The sequence below is a fragment of the Pogona vitticeps genome, chromosome 1 (assembly GCF_051106095.1).
Source record: "Pogona vitticeps strain Pit_001003342236 chromosome 1, PviZW2.1, whole genome shotgun sequence".
NCBI lineage: Eukaryota > Metazoa > Chordata > Lepidosauria > Squamata > Agamidae > Pogona > Pogona vitticeps.
In genome coordinates this window covers 203,168,404-203,188,864 of record NC_135783.1, presented here as the reverse complement: position 1 = coordinate 203,188,864, position 20,461 = coordinate 203,168,404, and the positions used below count along the sequence as shown (strand labels likewise).

At 41.6% G+C, this 20,461-nt stretch overlaps 1 protein-coding gene across 2 annotated transcripts in view; it reads right to left on the bottom strand.

The window, feature by feature from the left end:
• Positions 1 to 20,187, bottom strand: part of TLK1 (tousled like kinase 1) — a 95,482-nt gene extending 75,295 nt beyond the window's left edge. Inside the window, exon 1 of one of the 2 annotated variants that reach the window (XM_072979953.2) lies at positions 19,540 to 20,187. In XM_072979953.2, coding sequence (XP_072836054.2) covers positions 19,540 to 19,756 — 217 coding nt within the window. In that variant the 5' untranslated portion in view covers positions 19,757 to 20,187. The remainder of the gene's footprint in view (positions 1 to 19,539) is intronic. The other variant, XM_072979957.2, reaches the window with a different exon arrangement.
• Positions 20,188 to 20,461: the final 274 nt, after the last annotated feature.

The following is a 20,461-nucleotide window of genomic DNA, read 5'->3' as shown; positions in this document are numbered from 1 at the left end:
AGTTCAATCATCTAATTTACATCTCCGTTAGCTTTTTACTACAATACTTCCACTACACTCAATATTTGGCGACATTACATAGCTTAATGTTTTTTGAAAGAGATGTTTGAGAATTAGATCTCTTCGGTGGAACAAGTCAAAGTGGAACTAATTATGTTGCAGTTAAACTTACCACATCACAATCTTTACTGATTAATAATCACAAAAAATATCATCACCCCTCCTATTTTAAAAGGCAATTAACTAGCTATCCTTTAATCTTAGGAAACCTGCACAATGTGAAAATTAATGTAATAAAGCTAACTAAAACCCACAAGCAACACAGAACTACATACATAAAACATCTATACATTGTACCCAAAACTCATGACAAGTGCCTTCATAATACAGTACTCCAATATGTCTTTTACCAATTTCCTTGCACTTCCAAAAAACAGATTCTTGGGCTTGGAAGCACCAAAATAATAAAAGAAAGAAAAAGAAAGAAAGAGAGAGAGAAAGTGAAAGAGAGAGAGAGAAAGAGAAATGTCCACATGTTGTTGAAAAGCAAAACCAGAAGCAAATGCAAGGAACTCTTGTTAGAACTTGCAATGCCTAATATAAAAAGCTTAAAGTTTTGTTCCGGCAGTAATATACTACTTGACTTATATTGGTCCAATTAACAATCCAGGGTAATCAGCTCAGCACTATTAAAAAAGGACAATATTATTATATTGTACTGCAACAAGAATCCTTTTGTCTGAATGAAACAGGCAGCAAGCTTCTCTGATTCTTCTCTTCCACAGCAGCTCTCTATGCTTCATCTCAAAATCTGCTCTAGATGGTTATGCTTATCTCTAGAGCAGTGGGAAAGATAGCACTCCCCCACCAGTAGTAGCTTTCTGAGGGAATAGTCCCACTGGCAAAAAGGGAGAGAGATCCAACTCATTGGCCCATTTCAGGTGACATAATAAGCCAGCAGGTCCTATCAATTACAACCACTCATGCCAGCATCTTGCTCTGCTTACTCCAGTTAAATGTTCCTTTAGCAAACCTGAGAGAGGACCGCAGCTACATTCAAAGTAAAGCAAAGTAAAGGGAAGGAAAGCAAAGGATGCTGCTTATATACCTCTTCATAATGCTTCAAGCACTCTTTGGGCGATTTACAACTTAATTATGCAGGCTACACATTTCCCCCCTTCCCCAGCAAGCTCAGTACAGTACTTAATTTACCAGCCTCGGAAGGATGAAAGGTTAATTGAACCTTGAGCCAGCTACCTGGGATTGCAAGACCTGGGCCACGAGCAGTTTTGGCTGCAGTACTGCAGTTTAACCACTGCACCATGAGGCTCCTACTCACACTGCTCCTATTCATACTCGTACACTAAGCAAACCACAGAGAGAGTCTCAGTTGTTTATTTAGCCATTTCTACTGCATGGTTATTGTGTTGTCTGAACCACTGCAATGCATTCAGTACTGATTAAATGTGCATTTTGTTGTAAATAATTATGCATACTCAAAAGCAGCAAAGGCTTTGGCCTCAAACTTTTGGTCCACTGGCAGAAAAAAACTCATACACTTCCAGAAAGATCACTTCTCTGAACACTACCTTCCTTCCATTCAAGTTAGAATCCCAACCAACATATATTTTAAAATTCAGTCTCTTTTGTTATAATTTTAGGTCTATTCCTCTTTCATTTCTATTACTGTTACTGGTAATGAAATTTATTTATTTATTTATTTATTTAAACTTATATGCCGCCCACTCTACCCAAAGGTCTCTGGGTGGCTTACAACAATTAAAATACAATAGAAATACAATTAAAAGATAAAAACAATTAAAATAGAATTAAAATAGATACTCTAAAAATTGCCATCAGGACTCACAGTTGATATTATTTCAATTAAAAGATTGAAATTTTATGTCATCAGTTTAAAAAAAACAAAATATACTCAAATCATAAGCTGAAATCCTGTTACGTAGCATAGTAAGTTGTACTAGAATCTCATGGAATAAGTGAGCATTTGGAGAGTCAACTCCTCTCTGAGTTCTGTTGATTCAAATGAGCCGACTAGTTGCAACTTACTATGCTGAAATCACAACTAAAGTAGGCATATCCAAATCAACTGGTTGACACCAAATCTCCACGGATATTATTACTTAAAATGTTATCTGAAACATTACCACCTGAGTTCTGTAAGGTGTTTTGACTCCAAAAATCACAACTACCTCCAAAAAACCCAAATAACCAAGAATTCAAGAACATCCATGTGGGCTTAGTGGATGATTCCACGGAGATACAAAATAGCAGCTTATGGATTCTATCATGTCTAGTGACTGGATAGTCCTGAGGTCTGGAGAAATTCCTACAATAAAGTTTCTGCAACATTAACAAAACAAGTTCAAGAGATCATGGTTCTCCGATTTGCAGTTTTTTGAAAAAAAACCTGATTAACACATCCCCATCTTTTTAAAGTAATAATAATAATTAGAACTGCAGAGGTGGAAGGGATCCTATGGATCACTGAGTCCAGCCCCTGTCAGGGAACTACAGTAGGGAATCAAATCCCCCAACCTCTGGCTCCACAGCCAGATACCTAAACCACTGAGCTATCCAGTAAGATTTAACATGTTCATATTAAATTCTCATCATACTCTAAATTCTTTTTAAAAGAGATGTGCTTATTTATAATTTACATTTGAGTTATGAAACTAATTTAAATGTAAAAATCTGAGTTCCACTTATCACCAGCTTATTTTATAAGAATTAATCCCATGCTCATTTTTTAAAAAGTTGGACCTTTTAGGTACCCAGTAAAACCAACTGTACCACTTTTTGACCCGAAAATCTGAACCCTTCAAATATAGGCTTGTGTATTTCAGATGTACTTTCTATCTTAGACAAACTTACCATTAGGGACACTTGAGATGATGTAACAACAGAACTGCAGGATCCCCAACAGAATTGTCCTAGTCACATTGGCTAATGCTGTACTAAACAAAATTCATCAGTGAGCCAACAAGGATTCATTTGTAAACAAGTTTAAGAGATTGATCATCCAGAATTGAAAGAGCACATGGGGCACTGCTAGATGGAGAGTTTCTTGTGCTAGCAAATAGAAGGCATTTTGCAGCTATTTAGTGTATCCTCTTTCAACTAGTTTTCTATGTTAAGGAAAAGACAGAAGCAGCTGCAGAAAAATGATAGTTATAGCGAGGAAGATGTTCTCTGAGTTCCCATTAAATTCCGCGAATGAGACAAGGCAACAGAATGATTAAAAAAACTTATCTACAACTGCTCATAGTGTCTGTCATTTGTTCACAAATGCCACGGTATTAAGACTTAACAAACTATCATGTACAGTGGTGCCTCGCTTAGCGATTGCCTCGTTTAACTATGTATTCGCTTAGCGATGAGGTTTTTGGAGCGATTTTGCGCTCCATTTAGCGATGTTCCCTATGGGGAAATTTTGCATAGCGATGTTCAGGACCTTGCTTCGCTTAGCAATGACAGTTTAGGTCCCCCTGTTTCACTTAGCGATGTCCGTTTTCGCTATTTTAAGTGTGTCTTAAAATGTTCAAAAACTGTTTTAAATGCTTGGGATCATTAGTGCACCTTGTAAAACCTTTGCAAACTTAATTTGGCTTTGTTCTGAGTTTTCGTTAATTTTTGGTGAATTTCCCCCCCCCACTGGAATGCATTGAACTATAGGTTTGACAGCACAAGACAATTCGTTACTATCACGATACTGTACATTACTATCACTGATCACAGATAACAGCAAGACACTTTCCTTCACTCACCTCTCCAACGCAAAAGGAAAATGTGGCTGTTATCACTGATCAGAAGAACTACATTAGGAAACCCTCTGGGCAACCTTCCTCATCCACCTGGTTAGGGACCTTGGAAGGGAGTTTCTCTATACAGAGGAGGGCATGGAACTCTTTGTCTCTGCATGGAAAACCTGACAGACAACACAAGGAAAAAGAGTGAAGAGATAACATCAAGTGGAGAGCAGTGGTGAAGTTCTGTCCCTTGATAGCATCCAGTCTACTATCTGACCTCTGGAACAAATGGAGCTTCCCCACCCAAGCTATACCATACACACAAGGCAGTGAAGTACAGTGGGGTCTTGACTTGAGAACTTAATCCGTATTGGAAGGCGGTTCTCAAGTCAAAAAGTTCTCAGGTCAAATCTGCATTTCCCATAGGAATGCATTGAGAACCATTTGATCCATATCTGCTCTTTTCCGTCCACAGAAACTAATGGGAAGCTGCTATTCCGCCTTCGACCACTAGAGGGGGATATTTTGTTTCTTTTTTTCTTAGGTCAAGAAAGGTTCAGGGAAGGCAGGGAAAATACAGTCCAGGCAGTCTGAAGACTGTCTCCCAATCCACTCTCTAAACGCTGGGAGGAGTGAGGAAGCAGACAGGCACCCTTTTCACTGGCCAACAGTTAACTGAAAGTTCAAATTTTGCACTTTCCCTGCCTCCCACGTGGGTTTTTTTCAGTTCGTAACTCAAATCTAAGTACTTAAGTCAAGTCAATATTTTCCTGTGAGAGTGGTTTGTAAGTCAAAATGTTCTTAACTCGGGCCGTTCTTAAGTCAAGACCTCACTGTAACCTGGAATTATAAATTAAAAGTTAAATGATTTAAGCACCATGATTGCACCACCACAGACATCAAGAAAAACTGTACACACTGCCAGAATATAGCTGCTGAACTGTCTAACAATGGTAGGAAAATCGTTCAAGCACACTTGAAACATGTATTTTAATACAAAGAATTAATAAGCACTACTCTCCAATCACTTAATAAACTAGCTATAAAAACAGCTGCACTTGTAATGCTGCGAACCTCTCAAGCCATAGACACACCATCTGGATTCTGTAACTAAGCATACAATGCTAGATCAAACCCACTTTAAAGTATGCTAACATTGTTCAAGTTTATTCCATTCACAGCCTGATTAATGAATATTTCGAACACATTCATTATTCTCTAACTATGCTGACAGGCAAGTCATTGAGGGTCAGGAAAGGCAAACCATTTATCAGTTGTTTGGCAGGTGCTACCCAAGTGATGAAGGACTATCTGCTCGTCGCCCATATACTTCTCCTCACCTATGGATCTTATCCTTTGCATGGTTTGTTCTGCGACTGGTCATTGGAAGCTGAACATGGACTTTAATTTGAAAGTCTGATTGTTGAGGTATGTATCTCAAATATAAAGTTAATGTAAAGAATGTGCATCCTTCCTAACGTCCAGTTTGACCTTTGAATAAAATTCCTTAACAGCCAGTGTGTCATCTACTGTCGACTCACACCTGACTTAAAGCAAGATTTTCAAGGTAAGTGAGATATTTAAGGAGTGGTTTTTACAAGTGTCACACCACCCTAGTGAGTTTCTATGTCCAACTGGGAATTCAAAATTAAATATCTGAAAAAACAAGCAAACTCCAAATTGTAATTATATGTATTTACAATACACAATGTTGTTTACAAAGCAATACTCTTACCAGGGCAATCAAAGATACAAGAATCTGTGTAAACTTTCAAGATCGCCAGATCTCTTCATTAGAGATATAATGTTTTTTTTTAAAAAATCAGTAAGGAGAAGGGAGTTGACTTGATTTTAAGTCACATCATCTGCATGCTGTCTTCAAAAGTAACAGCAAGGAAGACTCTCAAACAAGGCTCACAGGTATTAGGTTTCACCCTCAGTGGCTTGCTGGAAACAGGCATAGCAATGGAAGCAATGGAAAGCAATACACATTGATTCTCTATTCTGAAAATACAAGCAATCTACTCATGAATAGAGATGGGCACGAACCTTGGTTTGTAGGTTCATGCTGGTTCATACACACAGCACCACAGGTACAGTGTGTCCTCTTCCCACACCTCCCTGACCAATGACCCTATCACCAGTCCAAGCACACTCCTCTCCTTCTCCTCTTCTGCTGTTCAACCAGTCCCAGCAGGAGCATAAGATTGCCTGTCCTTCCTCCTTTTCTCAGTGAGTGATCAGCCAAGGAGGTGGAGCAGGGAGGCCCATGCTCCTGCTGGAGACTAGTCAAACAGCCAAAAAGGAGGAAGAGAGGAGCATGCACCAGCCAGTGAGTTGGGGATCCAGCTGCAGAGCCAGGGGAAGGGAACATGCCCATCTCTAGTCATGAAGTGTTTTCAACACTTTTTGTTGTTGTTGCAATTATTATTATATTTATATTAAATACAATATACACAATACTATTTTACTTTACTCTTCTTGACCTGTAGAGACAATCTAGAGTTCTTAGTTTGCTATGTCTGTACTCCTTTGGGCATATTTCCCTTTTATACCTGTGCAGCATTACTGATCTCAGCCCTTCAGACCTGAGTGTTAGCCTGGCTCAAAGAAGCCTAAATGAGTCTCCTGCTTTTCCAGGTGTGGCAATGACAGTGCAGAGAGAAGGGACTTGAGCAGGGAGATGCCTCTGAGCCCCACCTGAGTCATGGAGGAGAAAGGCAAGAGGAACAAAAAGGTGAGGGAGTGGGGTACAGGGAGGGGCCCGCACCAGAGGTGTTTATTTGGGCTCAAGGGAGGGGCTATCCACTGAGGGCACTTTTATGGGAGGAGGAGACATGAAGGGAGGGCCATTTCTACACCCAAAAAAAGGAAATTAAACTCAAAGCATATTGACATTTTTTCCTTCTCAAATTTTATCTGGTAGAAGCAAATTTACAACCCTTCCATTAATTATGTATTACTACATTAATATTAATATAATAGGTTAGAATTATATTCTGAAAAAATATTTTAATGTATTTTCTTTACCCCCATTAAAAATGCCATTTTATGAAAATGTAGCAGAGGGTCCATAGGTTACTTGAATGTTATAAAAGGGGGTCACAACTTGAAAAAAGGTTGAGAAACACTGCTCTAGGAGATGCAAAACACTGCAGCTAGGCTATTGACCAGAGTCAGTTATAGTAAGAACAGAAATCCTTTGCTAGAACTGGTTTACTGATTATCACTCCTTTTCTCAGTACAATTCAAAGTCCTGTCTGTGACCTATAAAACCCTATATGGAGAATACAAAGGGAATAAGGCATAGTTGCTACATCACTCATCATCATCTTAGAATGGCAGAGCTGGAAGGGACCCTATGGCTCATCAAGTCCAGCCTCTGTCAAGGAGCCACAACGGGGAACTGAACTCCCAACCTCTGGCGCTGCAGCCAGGTACCTAAACCATTGAGCTATCATGCGAGGCCAAAGCACGTTGCCAGTTCTAAATGACAATTTGGTTGTGGCAATGGAACTGGCCACTTCATTTTTACTGCATGAATATAATGAGACAAATTAGAAGCCATTTTTACAGTATCTGGCTATCTTCAGACCTGGCTATGGGACAAAGACTGCTCTGGTCTACTCCGGGAACTAGATAGAGGGTCTGTGTCCTTGTTGGTTTTGCTGGACCTCTCAGCGGCATTTGATACAATTAACCATAGTATCTTCAGACCCATCTCTCTGGAATGGGGCATGGAGGCAACTGTTTTACAGTGACTCCAGTCTTTCCTGGAAGAGAGAGCTCAGAAGGTGGTGCTGGGGTGATTCCTGTTCAATACCCTAGCCACTAACTTGTGGAGTCCCTTTATCTCTTCTGTTGTTGAACATCTACAAGAAACCGAAGGGAGAGATCATCCAGAGTTTTGGGGTTTGGTGTCACCAGTATGCCGATGACACCCAACTCTCCTTGCCACCTAAATCTGAGGAAACTGTTTCAGTTCTTAATCAGTGTTTGGTATCAGTAATGGACTGGATGAGGGTGAATAAACTGAAACTTAATCCAGAAAAGACAGAGGTGCTTCTAGTCAATCAAAAGGCAGATCAAGTAAGAGGGATGCAGTATGTAGTGGATGGGGTTACACACACCCCTGAAAACACAGACGGGCAGCTTGGGAATGCTCCTGGATTCATCTCTGAGCCTGAATGCCCAGATTTCAGTGGAGGCCAAGAGTGCCTTTGCACAATGAAAACTAGTATGCCAACTACATCAATTTCTGGAGAGATCTGATCTGCCCACTGTCTGTAATTACATGCCCTAGTTACTTCCGGGCTATATTACTGTAACTATGTGGGGCTGCCAATGGAAAGTGTCAGGAAACTTCAGCGGGTCCAAAATGCAGCTGCAAGATTGCTAACTGGGGCTAGTTGTAGGGATCATATAAATCCCCCCATTACAGCAGCTCCACTGGCTGCCGATCAGTTTCTGGGCACAATTCAAACCGCTGGTTTTTATCTATAAAGCCCTAAATAGCCTGCAACCAAGCTATCTCAAAGACTGTGTCTCTTGCTATGAGCCAACTCAGGTGTTAAGATCATCAGGTGAGGTCTTTCTCTTGGTCCCACCCCTTTCACTGGTGCATCTAATGGGGACAAAGGAAAGACCTTTGCCTGCTGCTGCACCCAGACTTTGGAACTTCCTCTCACAGGAAGTCAGATTGGCGCCATCTTTGCTATTGTTTCACAAGCAGGCAACTGCCTTTCTCTTCAGGCAAGCTTTCTCTTAGTGACTGGCTACATGAATGTCTGGCTACATGGCATGAATGACTTTTAGGTGGATTGTTGTGCATTACTGCTCTGGCTGGATCTTCAGTACTCTTGTGCTTACCATTTGCATACAGGCGTACCTTGGTTTATGAAATTAATGCTTCCTCCAGGACATTATGTAATGCAGAAATTTTGTAACCCAAAATGCGGATTGCGCTAGGAACGGGGATGGCGCTAGAAACCTCCAGGCGCAATGTGTCCTGGGTAAACCCTTTCGTATAGCAGGATGAAAGAGAAAAAAACATAAACCGGGGCATTATTTTCTATGGATTTCAGTTTATAAACCAAGAATTATGCAAACCGAGGCTTTCGTAAACCGCGGTACCATTGTACTTGCTATTTTAACTTTAATACTGTTTTTAATGAAGTAAGCTGCCTCTTTATACCAATGGTTTTTAGCTTTAAATATTGTCTTTTAATTATGTAAATCACTGTTGTATATACAGTGGTGCCTCGCATAACGATTTTAATTGGTTCAAAAAAAAACGTTATGTGAAACATCGTTATGCGAAACACCATTTTCCACAGGAATGCATTGGAAACCGGTTAATCCGTTCCAACAGGCACGGATTGCCGTCCTTAAGCGAAAAAAACCCATAGGAAACATCGTTAAACGATACAATGTTTCCTCCATTGGAATGTATTGAAGCCGACTCAATACATTTCAATGGTTTTGCGAAGTCAATTTTTGCAAAATTAAGTGTGTCATAAAAGGGTAAAAAATGGTTTTAAATGCTTGGATTAGCTTCTGCACCCTGCAAAAGTTAATTTGGCTTTGATCTGACTTTTCGTTAATTTATGGTGAATTTTTCCCCCCAACTTTTGACAGCTGTCAAAATCTGACAGCTCCATTGTTTCCTATGGGGGAAGAAAAACATCACAATAAATTAACGAAGACTCAGCAACTGTTCTAAAGGCTTGGGTTCGTTAGAGGACCCCCTAAGTCGTGTGCAAACCTGATTTGGCTTTGATCTGAACTTTCGTTAATTTATGGTGAATTGTTTTCTCCCCCACAGGAAAGCATGGAGCTGTCAGATTTTGACAGGTCCATAGGGTCCTATGGGCCGAAAAAAAAAAGTCACCATAAATTAACGAAAAGTCAGATCAAAGCCAAATCAGGTTTGCACATGACTTAGGGGGTCCTCTAACGAATCCAAGCATTTAGAACCGTTTTTGACCCTTCTAAGACACTTTTTAAATTGAAAAAAGAAACATCGTTAAGTGAAGCAGGGGACCTAAAATCGCATTCGTTATGCGAAGCATGGTCCCAAACTTCGCTAAGCGAAAATCGCCCATAGGAAACATTGTTATACGGTGCATATTATTTTCTTAAAAAACACATCGTTATGCGAATTCATCGCTAAATGAGGCAATCGTTAAGCGAGGCACCACTGTATATTGTTTTCAGCTTTAAATATTGTCTTTCAAGGATGTAAGCTGCCTTGGGTCCTTCTTAAGGAGAAAGGCAGGATGTAAGTAAGTAAGTAAGTAAGTAAGTAAGTAAGTAAGTAAGTAAGTAAGTAAGTAAGTAAGTAAGTAAAGTAAAGTAAAGTAAAGTAAAGTAAAGTAAAGTAAAGTAAAGTAAAGTAAAGTAAATGGGCCACTGTTTTAAGCAGCAAAAATATCATCACAGCAACTGTATTTTACCCCAACAGTCAGCTACACAGGGACAGGATCTAACAAATAAATCTTTTAATTCAGTTTTTATTTTAATTCACTGAAAGACATATTTCTTATTCTCTTTTAATTACTAAGACTTTGTCTTTAAAAAAACTAAAATGAAATTGCATATGTAAAAGCCTTGAGAAGCTGTACCCCAAGTGTTGTTTTGTTTTTCAAAAACAAAACTCTCACAGAGAGCCAGGGAAATGGAAGGTTCTGGACTGCAAGATCCAATGGCTATCACATGCCTTGTTGAAACACAAGAGTGAAGGGTATATCAAGTGAACACTGACAATTACGGTACAAGAACAGTTCAGAAAACTGGAAATTTCTGACTTCTTGATAATTACAGAAAGTTGGAATCCTTCAACAGGTGCATCATCAGTAAAGAAATAAGTAATGTTTCTCCAAGTCTTTGACCGTTTCCATCTACAGTTGAGACAGCAGAGCCTGCAATACTAAGGTACAGAAAGATTATTGCATTTGTACAAATCAGAAAGCTAATCTTTAACTAAAATGTTAAGCCCAGGCTCTCTCACATACTATGAAGAAAACAGGCACTTTCAAACTATTCTGAATTTAAGTATTTGGCAGTCCTCTGGAAATTTGAGCACCATCCTCAAAAGCAAAATCCACCTCATTTATTTAAAATGCACAGAGTGGGGTTACAATTTGGACAATAAACACATCTAAACATGGCAAGTTAGGAATGTGGTTGCCAAGCTAGAAGTTGGGAGTTTGATTCCCCACTGCATCTCCTACAAGTAGAGCCAGCCTGTGTGGCCTTGGGTAAGCCGCACAGTCCCAAGATGCCCCCAAAAGAAGGGAATGCTAAACTACTTCAAAGTATTAAGGTTATCATAAGTCAAGATTGATTTGACAGCACATGATTAAGTATACTTTTCAAAGATTTGATTTAGCCAGTCTACAATCGAGAAATTAATTAATCTCCTCAGTTTCCATAATACTGTATATTTCTAGTCACACATTTTAGAATCCATTTAATGTCAATCATTGACTTCTGGATATGTTTTGGAGTACCTATGAAAGGGAACCTGAACTAATATCTCACAATCAGATTTTTCTTTTATTATAAGGCTCAGCATCTTTGTCAACTAGTATTGTTTTGAAAAGATCAGAGGCAGAATCTCTACAATAAATTAACTTGTTGCATTTACACTTGATATTGACAACAGCTGAAATCTTGTTCCCATAAAGCTAAACAGTGCAAACTGGATGTCACCATCCAGCAGCAGTAACATTACATTTAAAGTAACTGAAAGCTTCCTCTTTCCATGTAGGTTTTGAAGCTCCTTAGCGCCCCAGAGAAGCCTTTGAGCGTCTTCAGATGGTGGAGGCAGCATTTAATAGCAAAAAACAAAACTCCTTGAACCCTGCAATTGTGATCCAGTAGCTTTTTTAAACTATTAAACTGTCCCAAAGGCTTCCCCAGATCAAAAAGAGCCCTAAGCATCCTTGGAACCTAAATCAGGGGGACAGGAAATTTTAATCAGTTTAAATTAAATGTTACCAATGCTGGATGACGGTGTCACCTAGTTTGTACCATGTAACTTCAAAACAAGAGGATTTTGGTCAATGTGTCATAATATTTGATTGCTCATGAAACTTTAAATGATTTATTGGACGCTAATATTTTCGGAACCAATGTACCTGGGTAATTTATTACTATCTGGTAGAAGGACAGCAGCCAGCAATGGTTGGAAGGGAGATGAGCAACCTTTGAATATCTACATCACACTGGATTGCGACTTCCACCATCCCTCGCCATTGGCTAGAAGGCATTAAGATGCCCACCTCACTGTAGAGAGAAGTATATTCTAGACAGATAATGTTCTCTCATCCCTACCATTTCTACCCAACACCAATGGTTTGTCTGCAAGAACTGAGGGAACCTTGTCTCCCAGATGTCAGTTATACAGAGGCTTAAGGATTGGTAGCAGATCTTAGAAGGACACTGATTATTTAACAGCAAAGTACAAAATATCCTAATTAAAAAGTTCACGATCTCAGATTATTAGCATTTATAGCAACAAGAGGTATATTATTACAGGTATTCAGTGGATAACATCCCACACTAAAAATCCTACCAAGTTATTGACCTGTATTCCCACACAGAGCTCTACTGCCACATGAGGAAGGCCATCATCAGCAATGGTGTGCACAGAGAAAACATTCAGGTTTAATTTGTTATGGGTTATTTCAGGGTGTATGTGTGCCTCATTTGTTTTCAGGTCCTTCAGATACCAATCTTTCCATTTAAACACAAAAAGTACCAGCTCTTTTGAATTCTTTCATTCTATTGTTTTCCTCATTTGCGTTCTGTCTTAATTTGGTCAAAGGCCCTAAACTCCTACAAAAAAAGCAGAGGCAAGGCGGGTAACAGAGAACCAATTCAAAAGCCATAAAGAAACCTTAACAGTCACTTCAAAAAAGCAGAGGCAAGGATGGCTATCGACAGTAAATTAATCAAGTAACACAATTTTAAAACATCAATCTAACAGGGAAAACACTGCACAAAAACACACACGGGGGGGGGGGGGAGTAAAATATAAACTCACACTGTACCTTCTTCCAAAAAGCAAAGAAACAAAGGTAATAATGTAGCGAAAGTCTCGCCGTCAACCATCCCTCCACGCTACCACTGATACCTTTTCCTCTCATAAGGGAACAAAAATACTCCAGGAAAGAAAATGGGTAGAAAAAGGCAAAGAGTATTCTTCACTGGGGTCCAACCACTCCAGGTCCTTCTATAACTCAAAATTCCCTCTCTTCCCCTCCTCTCTGTTTTCATTGGTTGCTGATGGCATCCCTCACTATCCTATTTTATTAAAACTTTCCTAGGCAATTTGACAGGCAAGAGGTAAAGGAAAGGGCAAACAAGAGAGGGAAACACAAAAAAATCAAAAGCTTTTATGATCCTCAGTTTTATTCAAACAAAGCATTCAAATTTCAGAGGCTCTCTTTTGAAAATTAACAAAAGAGTCTGAAGACAAAAAAGGCCTCTTTCATTATTTTTTTTCCTATGAAACCTCCAACCGTAATCACCACCAGAGCAGACTGTCATTCATTAAATAATTCCTTTTTTTTTTAAATCTGGGGTGCAAGCACCTTCATCTCATTGTACATAAGATGCATATAATTTTTTAAAAAAAGAACACTTTAATCAGCAGCAACCTGCCACTGTTGGTGATGCCTTTCCTGTTGTACCAGACCAATGAAATTCTACAGGATTCTGGCCATAAATTGTTCACTTGTCATATTAATAGAACAGCTTGCCCACAGTAACTTAAACATAAACATGATTTCCACTATGCACAAAATTAAGCACTCGTCTATACACGATTATTTAAATCCTTTTTTATTAGTTATGCCATGTAAGGCTGAAGTTAACAGCCATGGCAATTTTTTAGAAAGAAAACATTTCTAATTCCAACTCTGAGGCTCACATGGAATCCCTTTCATTGTTGGGAAGCTATTTAGCCTTGGACTCAGGTGATTTTCGTCTGAATCCCCATTCAGCCATTATCTTGTGTAAATCACTCTCTTATATTCTCCTGAAGATCTATTTTATAAGGTGGATGTAAGGATAAAGTGGGAAGAAATGACATGTTTGTTACCTTAACCTTCCTGGAGGATAGGTGGTACTTGAGTATAACTAATTCATAATGAATAATTAGCAAGCAAACTATTAGTAATTAGTGTATCTGTCTCCAAGTAAACACAAATCACATCACACAATGGATGCTTTCACTTGGCAAGGACATACTGGCTGAAATCCTGTTGTCCAACTTCATGATGTGTAAAATTATGTCCTCAGTTGCAGTCATTTTGGGGGGAAATTAAAAGTCTGTGATTCCATCTGCTCAGAAAGTTCTAAGGCTCCCGTGAGATCCCTTCTGTCCTGCAGAAGCCTTTAGGGAGTGTGAGACAGGGGAAGTCTTTAATGTCAAAAAAATGCCACTACTGGTAAAATCATCTTGCCACTGGTGACTAGCGGACATTAAAGACTTCCCCTCAGCCCATGCCAACCCCAAGACTTCTCTAGGATGAAAAGGATAAAGTGGATGGAGGAACTCTTTGCCACAGGATATGGTGATGGCATCTGGCCTAGATGCCTTTAAAACGGGATTGGACAGACTCCTGGAGGAAACATCCATCGCAGGTTACAAGCCATGATGGGGATGTATGATCTCCAGGCTTAAAAGGAAGGTACCTCAAAATTCCAGATGTAGGGGAGAGGTATCAGGAGACAGGTATCTAGTTGTCTTGTGTGCTCCCAGAGATATCTGGCGGGGCCACTGTAAGATACAGGAAGCTGGACTAGATGGGCCCCTGGCCTGATCCAGCAGGGCTCTTCTTATGTTCTTATGTTCTTATGATGCAAAGAAAGTCTCCGAACTTTCAGGAGTGCGTGGAAATTTATAATTCCTGATGACATCATTCATTCATTCATTCAAAATTTTTAACCCACCTTTCTCCTTAAAAAAAGACCCAAGGTGACTTACAACAATTAAAAGACAGTGTTTAAATCAGTAACAATAAGTATACAACACTAAAAGGATCAATGGATGCAAAACCAAAAAATATAAGCAGCACCAAAACACATTTAAGGCAGTAAAGTACAACAATCCATTTTTCAAACCACACTCAGTAGCCATTCACTCAAGGAAAGCTTGCCTGAAGAGAAAGGTCTCTGTCTGCTTGCAGAAGAACAGAAAAGAAGAGGCCAGTCTAGCCTCCTGTGAGAAGGAGTTCCAGAGTCTGGGAGCAGCAGCAAGGAAGGCCCTCTCCCGTGTCCCCACTAAACCCATTTATGAAAGAGTTGGTACAGACAGGAAGGCCACATCTCTCAAGCAGGCTCATAAAGAGAGATGTGGTCTTTGAGATAGCTTAACCCCAAGATGTTTACGGCTTTATAGGTTTGTAAAAATTCTCAGTCCTCCAGGTGAAGTTATCCGGAAGTTAAGTCATGGCGACTGGACTTGTTTCTTATCAGGTTGAAACATTTTGCTACTCATCCAAGATTGAAGAAGCTACTTGGATGAGTAGCTAAATGTTTTATCCTAATAAAAGTCCAATTGCCATGATTCAACTTCCAGATGGCTTTATAGGTTAGAACTGTAACTTTGTATTTGGCCCAGAAATGGATGGGCAGCCAGTGGAACTGCTGTAACAGGAGGGTTGTGTGATTCCTGTGTCCAGCCCCTGTTAGCAATCTGGCTGCTATGTTTTGGACCCAATGAAATTTCCTGACACCATTCACAGACAGAGTATGTTACACTAATCCAGCCGGGATGCAACTAAGGCATCTGTCACCATGGCCAAATCAGACCTCTGCAGGAATGGGCACAGCTAGCACACTAGTTTTAACTGCACATGCATTTCTGGCCACAGCTGAAACTTGGGCATAAAGACTCAGAGACGAATCCAGCAGTACCCTGAGGTTTCATGGGGAAGTGTAACCCCATTCAGCACAGGCTTCATCCCTGTTCCCTGATCTGCCTTTTGACTGACCAGAAGCACCTCTATCGTGTCTGAATTAAGTAGTAATCAGCCTTACATGATGCAAGGTTGCACAACAGGATTTTAGCCACTGTAATGTCACTCCCACTGTAAAGCAAATGGCAGTTTTAACAATATTTTGCAACTGGACTGTGCCTGCTGTTAGTCTCAGAATGGATAAGTCCTAGTACTGAAACTAATGGAACTTAATTGTAAGAAATATATAGAGAGAGAATTGTTACACAAAATGGATACAACTGCACTCTTAGAAACGTATATTAAATGAAAAGCACAGCATTTATATTTTTATTTGCTGAATTCACACCCCAAATTGCTGTCACAGAACTGTATTTAGTGAGCAATAGTTGAAAAATCTAAACAGACACAAGTAAAACACAGAATAAACACTCAGCTAAAAATCTACCAACAAAGAGAGAACACTCAATCAACTCAAGCCCTCCTCTGCAACAATCAAGCTTAAATGGAAAAACCTAACAGAATAAAATGGCCCTCATGGAAAGACAAAAGGGAGAGATCCAGCCTAACTTCCTTTGCAAGGAAGCGCTAAAGCTTAGGAGCAGTCACTGGAGAAAACCTCTCTGCCATCCCCACAAAGAGCATCCGCAAGGTGATGGAACCAAGAGTAGGGCTTCACCTGAAGATCTTGAGATCTAGGCAGGCTTATTAGGGGAAATACAGCATTTCAAATAGTACGGTCTAAAACAGGAATTCATACATCTCACCAGCATTTTGAATTGTGTCTAAAAACAGAACAGCAGCCAACGTGCTACCAAATAAGTCACATACTTCTACTACCTGGCCTTAGTTGTGGACCAACAGGTTCACAAATAGTTGTCAAAGGCAACCCTATGTAGAGTACAAATGTTGCCCAAAAGGATTCTGAATTTTGTAAGTTCAAACAGTAGATTCTAGCAACTAAACTTTATTATTCTGTCTTATGAACACACAGTAATTAACTCCATCTTGATCTGTGGGCCTACGGTACATATTCTCATATGATTCAACAAAGGAGTTGCATAATTCAGAGCTGCCTACTCTGATCAAAATTTGAAGACTCCATTTCTCTTACAAGGGGATCTTCAAGCATTTTGAGGAATTTCATTACTGAAAGGATACTGTTCTTCTAAGAAACATATTAAGACCCTTCTTTAGGGAGCTGCAGACTAGACTGATCAAGTGCACTTCATTAAATGGCAAGGGTCAAATGACAACCATGACTTCTTGAACACAACAGTCTAAGCACACATTACAATTCTGAGCACTGCTGTCTCATTCTTCACCTTAAATGTATTTTTCTAGTTTTAGTAAAACTGAAAAGAGAAAGTTTGGGAGGTTTATTGCTTATGACCAAAATACTACTAGAAGTATTTACTGGTGACCAAAATACTACTGGAAGTAACCGTACAGATGTACAGTTGGGCTTCATACTTCAAATGCAGTACAGTTGGTCTTCGTACTTCAAATGCAGTACAGTGGTAGATTTTCTCTTCTTAGTGTTTAAATTTAAATCTGCACCTCAAAACAAACATGAAAGAAGAACAACTGGCATCATAATCAGTAAACAAGATTAAATGAAGTTGGATTAAACTTTTCATGTAGCATGAACATTCTCTTCATCTTAAGGAGGTACTATTTCTAGACCACCATATCAGAGAATAATGTTAAATCTCAGGAAGTCATCTTTTAGAAGAAAATCAAAGCAAATGCATTCCATAATGGACTTGAAACATGAGTTAACAAAACTAGAGACTGATACCTCAGTAGAGGAGATAAGCTGTAGGCAGAATAGGTTGTAATTCAATAGCATATATAACCACTGTACTGCAAACTAGATAATAAAGTTAAGAGATTAATACTTTTTTATTCCTATATACTCAGGGAGTGAACAAAACTTTTAAGCTAGATTTATATGCTTCAGTCAAAAAATGAAGACAGACGCAATACAAGAATTGTTAATATAATATATACTACTGAAGTTAAATAAATATTCAGTTAAAAGAAAGCAGCAATTAACTTAGTTCAAACTGAGACATACAACTGTTGTCTTCTCCTTAGAGTTCAATTTTCCAAAAGAAACAGCCAAAAACAGCAGGTCTGCCACTTCAATGCTGTTAACATATGCCATAAATGCAACCATTTCAGGTATTTTCTACAGCACTTTCAAGCCATTCTGAGGTTGCTATTGTCAGCTTCCTATCTAGGAACGTGTGCAAAAGTGACAAGGAGTGATGCAAGTCTGACTACTGGAATGGAGAAAGAGGACACACAGTTCCATCATACATTTCCAAGGTTCAAGACACTTTTAATCAAGGCTGGCTGATAGTCAATAACAAACTGTTTCAAATGTTTCAAATACCTGCTGCATTCAAAACATCTCATTTCTTTAAAACATTATAAAATGTACTGTATAAGACTTAAAGTTTTCCATCCTCATAATTACATATATTAAAAAATACCCACACAACGCAAACAGAAGGCAACAAGCCTTTTCATACACCGGGATAAGCAACACAGTAAAAAAAAAAAGATCATCACATTCCAAAGACCATGAATCTACAACATGAATTCTTCAAGAATACCTTCCGTTGCTGTATGAAAGTTCCTTTCTATCCCCTATTAATCATGGCTTTGAGTAAAATAAAAGGGCATTAATCATTTCATAAGCTGTATAACTGCTACATCTTGTGGCAATACAGTTAAATGCAAGGAAGGGGGGGTGGCGGCGAGGACAAACAATAAAAAAAGACTTGTTTGCACATAACCTTCATACAGATATTCGCTGCAAACACCCACAACACCCTGCTCTCTCTCACTGTCGTTTTAATACATGAAGGGTGGGGGAAGGAAAAGGGGGAGGGAAGAAGGGAAATATATTCCAAGATGTGATGGAGGAAAAGGAGAAAGTTGCAGTCATTCTGCATTGGCTTTTAATGTGCCTCCGTCACTTTTGTCAGAAACCAATGGCTGAAGAAAGTATCTTCCTTGTATCAATAAGTGCCTCGATCTTTGTCTCTTTTCCACCCTTCGACACCTCCATGATGCCAAACCGACTCGACCTTTTTTCATTTAAGCAACAGCCACGTTCATCATCATAATCACCATCAGACAGGGGGAAAGCGGCGGGGGGGGGGGGAGAGGAAGGATTCATTTCCCATTTCTTCCCCTTCCACTTAACAATACGAAGGACAATATTAAGCACCCGCAAAGCGTAAAATGAATTTTTTTAAAAAGGTTGCAAAAAAAGCCATCTACTGTATTAAAATAAAAGAAATCATTTGTAAATTACAAAGGCAGAGAACAAGACGGGGGGGGGGGGGGGAGAGAGAGAGAGTCCTTTCGACCGAAGAGGACCTGTCAAGGCACGGGGGAAGCCTGAAGAGGCGACTCCCTCCCGCAGCGACGGAGAAGGAGGGAAGGGGAGGAATTGGGGAGACATGTTGGGGCGGCGGGGACGCATCGAGGGCGGGAAGAGGGGGGGCCCTCTAAGCCCTTCCACGCTCGGAGGCCGAAAGGAGGAAAGCCCTGCGTCGCCTTCGCCTAGCTCGCCCGCCCGGCCCTCTCGGCCCCGCAAAGCCCGGGACTGGCCTCCGGCGGTGGCGGCGTCTCCTCCCGCGGCGGCTCCTGACACCGCCGGGGCCCCTCCCTCCCTCCCTCCCTCCGGGCCCAGGTCTCCCACCGCCCCTGAATGCCCGCCCGCAGTCATTCTTCCCCGGCCTCCTCACCTCCCCTTCCCCGCCGAGGGAGAGCCAGCTAGTTACCTTCCTGCAGCGGCGTGGAGTTGGGGAGCAGGGAGGCCGCCGTCGCTGCTGCTGCTGCCGCCGCCGCCGCCGCTGAGGCCGCCACGGCCGTGGCCGCTGCTGCTACTGCCGCCGCCGCCGCCGCCGCCGAGCAGTCCTGCAGGCTCGGTGGGGACGTGGAGAGCCGGGACCAAGATGGCGGCCCCTCCAAACTTCCACGGCGACTTTGGACACTCATCAAGCTACTTTCCTGGAGCCCGGCGGCAGCCGCCGGGGGCAGCAGCACTCGGGGGAGAGGAAGAGGCGGCGCGGCGGCGGAGGGACAACCAGCAAGACCGCCGCCGCTACCGCAGGGGTTGTTGCCGCTGCTGCCGCTGCCGCTGCCGCCGCCACCACCCCGACTGCCGCCGCCGCCGCGGTCATCGCCGGGGGTGGGGCAGCAGAGGAGAAGAGGAGCCGCGACCCCGGAGGCGCGAAGGCGGCAGCGAGCAGGGCGCGGGCAGGCCGCCGTGGACCGGGTGGGAGGCGGGGTGGGGTCGGACGTGGCGGGGGAAAGAAGGGACTCCCGCGGCTGCCCCTCTCTCTCGGCGGGCGAGGGCGTCGAAGCCGCGGCGGAGGCCGGAGCCACCTGCCCACCCCTCCGCACTGCGTCGCCGCCTCCTCCTCCTCCTCCTCAGGGCCGCCGCCGCCAATGTGGAAGGCGGAGGAAAGCCTCCCTCAGCCTAACCTTCTCCCCCGCCAGGCAGCGGGCGGCGGGGAGGGGTCAGGCGCAGCAGACAGCCTCGGTCGCGGGCGGGCAAAGGCTGAGGCAGCGACGCCGGCGATGCGGCGCATCTCTCTCACTCACTCTCCGCGGCAGCCTCGGCACCCACAGCCCGCCGGGGAGGAAGGGAGGGAGGGAAGGAAGGAAGGCGGGCGGGCAGACGCAGCCGGAGCCGGCATG